Raw genomic sequence first — 12,770 nt, forward strand, 5'->3', positions numbered from 1 at the left:
TATTTTGCAGTTAAAAATGTTCTTTTAACAATATCGGCATACAAACAACAGTTCCACGAAAAACTATTATCAGACCGCCTTGTTAAGTAAAAAAGGTTTTAAATGAATAAAATTCACTTCAGTCACTCCATAAATATATGCCATGACGATGCAATTTAAAAAGTCACCGCCCACCCACCGTCGGGAAATTGCTGAGCAAATAAAAGCAATAACATTTTCCAACACAATGATAGATTGCAAAAACCCTTATAATATTTCCCAGCGAATAAAATTTTTAAGTAATCCCAGAATACAGGGCGCGAAATTTTTAATTAACGGCCAAATTAAACGCGCACCCTGTGTTAAATAAAAAATAAATATCGAAGCAATTGAATCACCCTTTGTTATTTTTAAGCGCGGTTTCAACTCGCAAAATGTTCGGAAAAAACAATTATGATTGGTAAAAGCAGGGAATCGGATTGGGATTTTCTTCCATTTTTTCCCCATTGGTATAAAGCCGGTTTTTTATTAAATATTCGGTTTTACGGTACGGTTTAGATGGTGCGTCATCACATTGGATCGTAAATGTTTGTTGTTGAGTTTTAGCTTCACCCTGTATAATCCTCCGGGGATGTTGCGATAATCACCAAGCTTAGGGGATTAAGGGTAATGCTGACGCTGTAAATATTTGTTCCTATAGATAACGTCACGAGCTAGTGATGACAACAGATATCGATAAAACCATGTACCTGAACGTGACCTACTTTGATATTTAAAACCCCTTTTTCTAACGAACATAAATTCGGCGAATCAATTTCGAGTTCCGACATTTAAACAAATTGTGTTCGATTCAATTGACCTTTAAAACAAGGTTAGCAAATATTGGGAGGATTTGAGGTCAATTTAAAAAATGTAGACTAGGCTTTATTGAGATTAAAATAAATATTGTGTTTTTATGATCATAAAAGATGGTGTTTATTTATTCCATGAAAGATAGAATATTAAAGATTTTGTATATCAAAAAATATATGTTACCTAACTTAGGTATGTACCTAAAATTTCTTACCTATACCTAACTAATGCGAACACTAACAAAGTTTAGTTTATGCAAGCTCGCCTCGCTACGTCGTAGCGGCGTAGCACTATCGTAGTCTCGTAGCGTCGTAGCCTCGTAGCCTCGTAGCGAAGTGGTTACAACCGATCTATACGGAGCGGATCTTATTATCGATTTTATGCTTCATAAATTTACATTTTCATGTGTGTGTTGTAACATTATTACAACAAGCTATATTTTGTGGATCGAGTACCTGGATTCTAAGAGAAGGAACATTAAGTTAAATAACATTATCTGCCAATAGATGAAAATAGGTCAAATTCTACGATAGAAACCTAATAATAGGCAAGATATTTTAGTATTTTAAAATCTGTATAATTTGTAATTGCTTAAACCTTGTATAGCAAAATTTGTTCGACAAAATACAAAATCATTTAATACCTAATATCAGGTATTATTTGTAGCATCTATCTAACATTTATGTCGAAACTAACATTTCGAACAGACAGCTCCCCGCTACAAGACAGCTATCTATTTCGTAGCATCGTAGCAATTTCGTAGCCGCGTAGCACCTCGTAGCGCCTCGTAGCTGTAAATGGCAAGTCTGATATACAGGCTGTTCTATATAGTAATTACTTTATAATGACTATGATATTTATAATACTTTTAGTTAAAAAATTATAAAATCGTTTTGAACACCAGTTTTACCTATGGTTATTGGGTTGCCCGAGTTACTGGGTTGAGAAAGTCAGATAGACAGTCGCTCCTTGTAAAACACTGGTACTCAGCTGCATCTGGTTAGACTGAAAGTTGACCCCAACATACTTAGGAAAAGGCTCGGAAGGCTTTATATTTTTTTCTACAAAAAATGGGTTTAAATTTCAAAACAAAGTTGTCTCTTTCAAAAGAATATAACCTTAAACAATGACACTTTTCGCTTAAGCACTCTCTTTTCTTTTTATTTCCTAAAATTAAAACTCGATTAGTAACGGAATTCGATTCTATAACATTAGAAGCCCCTATCAGTTTCCTTAAGAGCCTTTAAGCTACAAAACATTGAAAAAGGAAGGAAAATTGTCGAAATAACGTTGTTTCTTATCCTTTAGTACTCTCACTACATTTAAATTGACATCTCTGCTGAGAAATAAATATTATACTTTAAATAAAACTTCGATTACATTTTCCTGTGTTTTGGTAATTTGTTTTTATTTTTTATGAATTTAATTTGACATTAAACCACTTGAAAATGCGACGAAATTTTTAATACGATGGTAATCCCATATAATAAACCTGTCTTTGTCCCTTTTTCTTCTCAATACGGCGCAAAACGATACCTTCTCGAATGCGACTCGCACTTAGCTAGTTTTGTATGAATAAGACACTTTCTTTTAATCATCCGCCGAGTTTTTTTATGATTCGTTGTACATACACTGAATATAAAATAAATATTCTTGATCCTGTGTATCAATGTTTTTTGCTCGATATTATTAATATACACTGTATGGGCGACCTTCAGAGACAAGTGTAACTCCCTCTTTTTAATTCGACAAAAGTCAGCCCATCTACTAAAAACTAACTAACGGTCCGTTCGCAGTCGGCACATTAAGCCATCATGCGGAGTCACGTCACGTCTCTCCCGATTGTTTTGTAGCTCCCTTGTACAACACGCCCTTACAAGTAAACTATATTTACAGTCGTGTAGTCAAACAGTTTTAACTATATGACGCTACCGTGTTTAAGCTAAGAGGCAATAGATGGCGTTACTAGTCTACAGTGTGACGTCAAGGCCGTTCTAGTTTTAGTCATGTTAGCTAGATGGCGCTAGTAGGTTAGACAGTGCAGTTGGAATTGAGCCTCGGTCGACAATGGACGTGAGTGCTAAGCGCTCGGTAGAGTGTATTTATTATTTTGTGATTCGTTGTGCATTGAAAATGAAGTAAATAATGTTGATCCCATACCAAAATGTTTTTTGCTCGATATTAAATATGGAGGGTAAATTCCGAAATAAAGATTTATTTATTTATTAATAACTATAAGGGGCACCTTCACACTTAGCCAGTTTTGAGTTTACAAATAACTGTTTTTAATTCCCCAAAAGTCAGCCCATCCCAGCCGTTCCCAGTTAGCACATTAGGCCATCATGCGGAGTCACGTCACGTCTCTCCCGATTGTTTTGTACCCCTCTTGTACAACACGCTCTTACAAGTAAACTATATTTACAGGCGTGTAGTCAAACAGTTTTATTGGTGTCGTTAAAAGTAGGGTTTTTTGGTGAAGAATTGGGAGATTAGAGATTAAGTTTATGTGGTTTACTTCTTTAAGCTGTGCCCTATTGGGTCCATATTGTTTCTAATCATAATGTACCACCTGTATTACATGTGAAATGCTAATAAAGAATTGAGTATTGAGGACAATTGAATATAACAGTTGTTAGGTATAATCTGTAACTCTGTCCTTAGTACAGTATCTTTAGATTAATTTGAGGAATATAACAGAGATGTTAATCTAGGCATGTTTATAACACTTTAATTATCAAGCTAATAGCAAAAAAATTCTTGCTGTACCTGGATACCTGGATAAAATATAGCTAATATTACAAGAGGATAGTGAAGCATTCCAACAGTGAAAGAATTTTTCAAATCAGTTCAACCATTTTGGAGCCTTAAAATTCAGCTAAAACTGCGAGATTATTATTAAAATATTGCTACAATAATGACAATTCTATCTATAGAAACGATAAAATTTCGATAAGATCTCTTTAACAATAATAGTTAGGAATTGAATTCGTATTGTATTCCAAGCGGTTCCGATGTTATCTCCAGTTTCATTGTTTCAGGTTTCAGCTGAATGTAATATGAGGAATATTATATTTTATTTATATGATAAATCAATTACATTACAGCGATATCAATGTACGATATTAATCGGATCAGAGAAGAGAACTTTAACGATACAAATAGAGATAATAAAAAAATATGAATATGTATATTGCTTTATGTAATATAACACAAAGCTATACCTGTTTTTTCTTAAGGTGTTTACTGCATAATTTATCATAACATATATTACGACACTTCACCAAACTCGGGTAATTAGCCCTGAAACTTGACAATACTTCGCTCTCCATTGGTGCTAAATCTACAATCTCATGGGCTTTACATAACACTTGGACTTAAACAAAGACTGCTTTTTACACGGGTGAGCGAAGTTAGTTCCTTCATGACGCCGGTTGCACTGTGTCAGCCAGTTATTTTATACATTTTGTGTAACTATTTATTTTTACAAGAAACAATTAGCAAAATAGTTTAGACAAGCATATCAATCTTTACTAGCTGTTTTGTCGCGGTTTCACCCATGTCTTGTGAGAACTATTGCCTTCGCCTAGATAAAATATCGCCTATGTTATGCACGTAATAGTGCAGCTTCCTAACAGTGAAATAATTTTCGAAACCAGTTTAGTCGTTTCAATGCCTTTAGGATGCAAACAAACGAACAAAAACTGTTTTCCTGTTTATTACATTAATGTATATTGCTAGTTTTATCTCAATTTCTTATAAATTCACCATCATCACTATCTACACATACGTACATACCACGATAAAGTGATGTGTACATAAGTGATAGCTTGTTACACTTGTTAGATGTTCAGCTGACATACTGACCTACTTCCCTCACTACATTTTAAACTGATGCGGTGTTCCAGAGAAGGTGTGCTTCATTCGATAACGGTCAGTTTGAGACATGATATAGCTCAGTTAGCTGGATACATGGACAATATAATATATGCTGTGTTAAAATAGAAAAAGAAAGTACGGTTAACAATATGGTGGGTATTTAAGACAATATAATACGTACTGTATTACAAAAAGGATAGAAAATACAGGAAATTATTATCAAAGCCAACGACAATCCTAACTTTCGTGATTCTGAAAAGGATTTAAAATAGTGCTTGTAATTGTAATTTTAATAGTTGTGCATAGTTCCAAATATCACACAATTTAAAAATAATTTCAATATTAAACTGATTCTTGAAAGAAAAGAAAATAAATTTTATTGCGCAATAAAAAAATTGGATTTATTTCTTATAAAATTCAAATCCACCATTACCTAAGAGTTCAATTATCAATTTTAAAAGTCCTCTTCACAAAAGTAACTTGAACCCCAGTAGCAATTAATAAAAACTCAAAACCATTATCGAATCAAGCAAAATCATAAAGATTACAGTAACCACTCATCAATTTGCACAAAACGAATTTGAAACCGGTTTCCTCGAAAGCGAAACTGGAAATCGTTTCTGATTCCCCCCAATAAACCGGATTAACTCCCCCGTCTCGTTATACCGAAGAAACAATAAAAATAACAAGATTCGTAACATCAAGACTGTGGATCTTTTAAAAACATGGAGAATAAAATTACTAGAGGAGGTGCCATAACGGCCGGGGCTGCGGGATTGTTCGAAAGAGTTACCGCGGCCCTGTAGCATAAAAGACCTACGAAGCAACATGATGACTTTTAATCAATAAGAGACACTCCCTCACGCTGCCAATCCACAGCAGTAGGAGTCATTTGATGATTTCCAGTCAGCCTTTTTTTTGACGGGTTATCACCGGGGGACGAGGAACGTTACTATTTTCGCACTTATACACCTTAGGACCCGACCATTTTTTGTAATACTACATATTTTATGTAATTCCAAAAATCTTTGAAAGATGTCTCAAAGAACCCGAACGCCTCGTTATTTCACTCGTAACTGATCTTTTTGGTCAAAATTTGACCTAGAAGAAGGCGCCTGACCTACCTGCATTATCGCATCTCCACTCATATTCCATACTCCGTGTTGAAAAAGGAATGCTCACCGTATGCTGATGGTATTGCTTCGTATTTGCATGTAACGAAAATGATTTTCACAACTTACATGTGGATGGTCTGGATGTGGGATGGGAATGAAATGGGATGGCATGTGGATGGAATGGTTCTTGTATGATTGCGTTTAGATCTCGTTCTGTTTTAGTAAAAAGATGATTAGTATGTTGTTACCATCATTTTGGAAAGTACACTATTTGCAACATCGTTAGATCTAGCTTGTTAATAAAAAAAATTAAGCTGAATTGACTTGTTCATTCATGTTGTAATCTTGTAATGTTGCTTATTTCTTTGATCCGAGGTCGCTAAGTACTTTTATAAAATCAGAGAATAATCGCAATTTTTATTATTTATTTTAATGTTGCTATCGAAATTATTATTGTTATGTTTAGAAAAACAGCTTCTTTTGGTTTTTGAATTTGCATTAAATAATCTGTCATAGACAGAAGATTTGATAAAACTCCAATTTCATAAAGATTTCTTTATTCCCTAGATCACAGAAAACGCTACCGCCAAATATGTGATTCATCACTGCCTTTACTCAATAGGATAATTTATTATACACAAATTAGGTCGCCTACAAGTCGCCGATATGTCGTGGAGACGTCGCCGAGTCGTATCTGTTACTCACTTTAAATCAAAAATATATACTCGTGCGTCACACGTTCGATATCGGTGACCGATTGTAAGAACGTCCTACAAAAAATCGGTCCGATTATCTGTCGTACAAAAAGTCTGCAGCTTTAAAAGTCAAACATTTCTGCATTCCACAGTAATTCAAACAAACTTCAGTTTTATTTGCAATTTGCAAACCGTTTTAATACTGGCACCACACGAGGTTATAAAAACGGATCGTAAAATAAGCCGTTTCGAGGAATACAATAGGTGTGCGAACAAAAGTGCTTCGTGTGCGCCTCACTTAATATATGCAAGGTGCTTCACAGACAGACGCTAAGGCCAATAAATCTAAATACACGAATATTTTTCGTCAAAACAACGTTTTTTTTTTTTGGAGATACCTACCATTTATTTTTGTTAAGTAGCCATATTTTTGCAGGCTTCTTGGATTTTATTTTTACTACGCCTGGAATCATTTCTCAAAGACAATCCATTGAAATACTTAAATAAAACAAAAATAACTTTGTGTTTATTCTCAGTTTCTTGAACTGTAAATAAACAGCTTTTATTTCTGATAGCAAAATGAAAACTGTGACGTTCTTGATGTTAGATATAAATAGACAATGTATCTACAGTATTTTCATTCATCAAAACAACATAGGTAAGGATTCTGTGTCACAAAAATTGAACAAAATTAGCGGAGATCTCTTTTATAGAAAATTACGTTGAAACTGATTTCTACCAAACATCGACATTCGCAGAAACTGATTACTGCCTAATATTTTTTTCTTATCACCATTCACAATAACACCTTTTACACTCCGAAAAAAAACTTGTATAGAACAATTAAAGCGTTATAGGTACTGTTATATTATAAAATCTTTATTATATATTAATAAAACGATGCTATTTACCACCCACAGTCAAACCGCTAAATCGATTTTATATGAAACCGTTTTAGTATGTGTATCTACACTGTTATAATCTATACTAATATTATAAAGCTGAAGAGTTTGTTTGAACGCGCTAATCTCACGAACTACTGGTCCGATTTGAACAATTCTTTCGGTGTTAGATAGCCCATTTATCGAGGAAGGCTATAGGCTTTTTATCCGGGTTCGTGCAGAGGTTCCCATGGGATGCGGGTGAAACCGCTGGCAGAAGCTAGTAATATATAAAATCACTATATTAACCAGCATATACCTTCAATTCCAGGTATCGACGCGAACAGGCATCGTGTCCCACTACGTGCGACTGCAGATCGTGGTGCCAGAAGCCTTCATCCTGGGCTCCGGAGAGCACCACGTCGATCTCGGCAGCGTTATACATCTTATATGCATCGTTGAGAAGGTAAGTCTCCATGGAATCTTAATTACCTAATTTTTTTTTGACGTAAAACGTGTAAGCACAGATCAGATAAAAAACTGGATGCTGCTATCATAACACGAAAGTTGGAAGTCGTCTTAGTTGATGCAAGTTAAAAGTTATGCATCTGAGAGACTCTTTTTTAATAACCCTACTTACCCAATGCAATAAGAATTGCGAAAATGATTCCAGGAATTTTTTAACAGGTTTATTTTAAGAAAAGGCACTGCAGAGCCGAATTACAGTTTACAGTGTTAATGCTGAAAATTAAATATTACAGACGTCATCCTTTTAACACTTAAATGCCCTTTTTAATTTACATAATCACCTCCAAATCTGCAACAGCATACTTAACCTACTTAAAAACAAAAGAGAAACACGAAAAAAAAACAATAAAAAAACGTTCTCAAAAAATTCCGCGCGCATTATAGAGCAGACTAATTGCATGTTTTACAGGAGCAAAAAAATAATATTTTTCACTTTGGATTTTGTACGTTTTTTCTTTGCTAACATTATTTTTCTTAACGAGGGAAGCTGAGCGTTGTATGTAGGATCGTTCGGTGTAATTAAGAGAGGCGAGGTCGGCTCGCGGTTACGATCTATCGATTTACGCCCCTTAGATGGGTATTTTCGTTTTAAAGTAGACGTTAAAGGGTAGTTGGTTATCTTGATTTATAATGTTTGGTTTGTGTTTGCTTGTTGTGAAATTAATAGGTAAATGGTTAGTATTGTTAGCTGTGTGAAATTGTTTATGCAATATGATATATTGGGTCTTTACGTATTTATATTATAAAATAAATGGTCATGGGAGACGGAAAGACAATAAAGTGATCTTACAAGAGGTCCGTTCTTAAGCTTGACCTCTTTATAAGATATCACTATTGATATACTTACGGCAAATACAAGTTAGTCAAATTCCTCTGATATTTCAAATTGAAGCAACACAAATTATTTAGTACAACTTGTCTAAATACTACCAACTGCCAATCTCATCCCTCACCGCTTTAATAATACCAGCTGTCATCGAAGTTTGAGATTAAACTACCCCCACTTGAGCCACAAGATAGTTCACAGCTCTCAACACAAACAGACAAACAGACAGACACACTTAGAACCAGGTCAATATTTTTATAACTGACCCAGATTTATTGAAAGCTAGTGTAAAAGGGAACAGCTTATTTCAAGATGAAACGATATCCGTGTCGATTCATTTGCAGTTCTAATGGCTCTCTATATTTGACTCAATTTAAACTAGATTTTACTAACATATAATACATAGGGCAATATTACAAAGGGACTTTGAAATTAAGTCTTTTCTTGCTGTATGGTGAAATTACACCAAAATTGTTCGCGAACCAAAAATGTATGCACGTCGGCACGAGTCCACTATTGATGCGCAAAAGTTGCGGACTTTTCTAAATTCTAAATTATAAGCTCACAATTTTGTTACTATTTCCTAGAGTTATTAAAAAAGTAATAATAATGTCGGGACACCTTTTCACACACGGTCGGTTAGCCCCATGGTAAGTTATTAATTAACTTGTGTTATGGGTGCTAACACAACTGATAAATACATATCGTAACACCCAGACCATGGCCAACAAGCATGCTCATCACACAAATGTCGACCGAACCGGGAATCGAACCCGGGACCTCAGGTTCGACGGTCCGGCATGGTGACCATTGCGCTATCGAGGTCGTCCTAAAAGTAAAAAAGAAATGTTAGCTTTTTCTCGGTTACGGAAACATACGAAAACCACGAACGGAATCGTAAGTAGATTTAATATTGTTAATAATGAAAAGCGGGCTAATGATTATCCCAAACCTATCTACCAGGCACCACCAGATATTAAGTCCATAACCGTCATAGATGTAATTTAGCTACTGCGACCGATCCAACGCATATCCGATACATTAGTAACACACTAGTGGGAATGTTAAGCGCTTAATTGATAATTCCCCACATCTAAGCTCTCTGATTAATGTTTGGTCTATAATTGTGCTCTGACCTTTAACCAAAGTACAAATGGTATGAACTGCCCAATTGAATTATGATCCATTACTGAAATTGTCAAACAAACCTTTACTTGTCTCTCTCTACATTATAAACTCTTAAAAATCTGTTGAACCCTTGTCTAAAAAAAGTGTGGCTGCAAAACGGACCTTATTTCAACGTTATATATAATCTGTAATTTTTTTAGACAAGTGTTCAACAGACGTTTAAAAGTTTTTGTGGTATGACAGCTAACCTTTTAAATATTAAAGAAACTATGTTTTGGGTGGGCTGTAAATATATGCAATTTTAAACTTTGTTATTACGACAGTCAATAATATTTTTAGATAGGTATAGCAGTGATAATCATATTTTCAAAAATGTAGCTCATCGTCTTAAAATGCATCCCAAGCTGTGCCAGGTCAGTCGACGCCGGCACTTACCGACCAGCAAACCAAACAGGTTAAATTTTCATTATAAAACAAGCAACCTATAGTTACGCCAACATGGCTTCAGTTATGTTCAAGTTCTATGTACGCGAAGTAAATACAGCCAGCCTTCAAGGCTTCCCCAGAAATTGCATATCAAATATCCGAATAACTTTTTGACCGGTAGGAATATTCAAGTCGAGACTTTCATCAAACTGGCTATGTACTGCTGGACATAATATTCCCTGTACAAGTATCGAGATAAGCATTATTATTTAGTCGATATTCGAAGTTCTTTATTAAAAATCGTTAGTTACAGGTTTGTGAAAAAAAAATGCAAAAATGGGTCATTGAGTAAACTTACTGCTAACTTAGGTACTACCTTCCGCTATTGGTAGCACTGCATCCCGTGGGTTCTACTCCGCATAAAAAGAAGTTTTCTTTAATGAATAGGCTATCTAACATAGGAAAGAATTTCCTGTACCCATAATGTAAAGAAGGGTCATTCAATGATTTCCCACATACCAAAAAACATTGTGGCGGATAATTTGTTTATCTCTAATACTAAGTAGGTACTTCATGAAATATATATGTATAACCTGATAGGAAATGGGTAAATAAAATAATGTGGCAAAGCTTCATAAAATTACCTCAACGAATTCCCACTGAGCGTTGTCGCCTTTTTACACAATCATTTGACGAAACAAAAACAAAACACATCGTGTAATACTGTAATACATGAAGGGCTCATTCAATATACGTCAGTTATTTACATGTTGTTGTACAAGTTTACAGCCAACTGGGGTTTTACGACATCTTGTGGCACCTTCTCGTAAAGTCGGTTTATTTTACATGTGGAGTTTGGACTCCGTTATAGCGATTTCGATTTTGGTGGCATGAATTGAATTGTTGTGTCTTGTGTTAAATCTTGATGATGTTGTAAAGGAATTGGTGAAGTATATGAAAATTTGAATTGGTTTCATTGAATTAAAGAATGGAATGAGGCCATTCTAACGGAAGAAAAGTGTTTACCAAAATTGTCTTTCGACCTAATTATAATGTTCTTAGTTTTATACCAAAATTAACACACAAACTACATTAAATGGCAACTATATCTTTGTATGTAGCTTTTTAGATATACCAAATCACGATTCCGAATCATCAACAGTCAAAGGCAGGGTACATAGGGGGAGTATACGTAGGAATAGGGTAGTAGATAAGTTGAGTACTACATAGGAGAATACTTCTTCTTCTTCTTTCTGCCCTGATCCCAATTTTATTTGGGGTCGGCGCAATCCTTCTCAGCCTTTGGGGAACAAACGAACAAAAAACCCTTTTTTACATTAATACGGATAAATTAACATCCTATCCTTTTCACATTCCAGAGCCCAACACCACCCCAATACGTGTTCTGGTACCACAACGACCGCATGATCAATTACGATGCTACCCGCGGCGGCATCACGGTGGAAACAGAGCCGGGTGCGCGCACGCAGTCGCGGCTCACCGTCCGCGGCGCCACGCTCAAGGACTCCGGGAACTATACGTGCAGCGCGAGTAATACGGAGCCCGCTTCCATACATGTCTTCGTTTCTGAAGGCAGTAAGTATATTTTAGATTGCATTTTGATTATACTGCAGGGTACTGACAAGTTTAGAGCGTGCCACAACTCAAATTCGCGGAAAAATTGTGGAAATTTACATAGATTTACTAAGCCGCATAGACAGCAAGTGGCATGCTGTATACTTGTAGAAACAGAGCCGGGTGCGCGCACGCAATCGCGGCTGACCGTGCGCGCGCCACGCTCAAGAACTCCGGGAACTATACGTGCAGCGCGAGTAATACGGAGCCCGCTTCTATACATGTCTTCGTTTCTGAAGGCAGTGAGTATTGTGTTGTCTGGAGTAAATTTTGATTATATTGGAAGGGGACGGGATACTTTCTTCTTCTTACGGAGTGAGCTGCAGGGTCACCTAACAAGCCTAGTGTCAGAGTTCTGTCAAATTCGCCTGACAGCTTCTGAATGAATTGTAATGCCGTATTGAGGTCACCCGTCATCCCGTGCACCGCCTAGTTCCAAACTTCGAACTGTTTTGTTAATGCTCCTAAAACTCACAAAGCAATTTTAGCCCGACCCAGAAATCCAGAATGTTTTGCTTCCCTGCTATTTGCAAACTTATGCACAACAGGTCGTAATACTGCTGTCCTTAACCATGAACTATCCGACATTTTCTAAAATCAACAAATGTTCTTCCAGGTAACAAAATGGCGGCGATCCTACGACGCAACACGAGCGCTATCCACGGCATCACCACCAGCGGCACGTGTTTGCTGCTTCTGACATCAGTGCTGATGCACTTCGGCCTCCGATGACGTTAGTGCGGGTGGCGAGCGAAGCAGCACTGTATGAGAGAGGTAGCAACGGGTATAGGTAGCACTGTTGCTGAGAGTGACGGGTTCTTTTTTGAAA

At 36.1% G+C, this 12,770-nt stretch overlaps 1 protein-coding gene across 2 annotated transcripts in view; it reads left to right on the top strand.

Annotated features, from left to right (window-relative positions):
• The window catches only part of LOC110373961 (hemicentin-2), a 274,475-nt gene extending 261,705 nt beyond the window's left edge, over positions 1–12,770 (top strand). Inside the window, exons 7-9 of one of the 2 annotated variants that reach the window (XM_049844850.2) lie at positions 7,730–7,864; positions 11,686–11,902; positions 12,558–12,770. In XM_049844850.2, coding sequence (XP_049700807.1) covers positions 7,730–7,864; positions 11,686–11,902; positions 12,558–12,673 — 468 coding nt within the window. In that variant the 3' untranslated portion in view covers positions 12,674–12,770. The remainder of the gene's footprint in view (positions 1–7,729; positions 7,865–11,685; positions 11,903–12,557) is intronic. The other variant, XM_021331462.3, reaches the window with a different exon arrangement.

Source organism: Helicoverpa armigera, chromosome 15 (genome assembly GCF_030705265.1).
Source record: "Helicoverpa armigera isolate CAAS_96S chromosome 15, ASM3070526v1, whole genome shotgun sequence".
In the NCBI taxonomy this organism is placed as follows: domain Eukaryota; kingdom Metazoa; phylum Arthropoda; class Insecta; order Lepidoptera; family Noctuidae; genus Helicoverpa; species Helicoverpa armigera.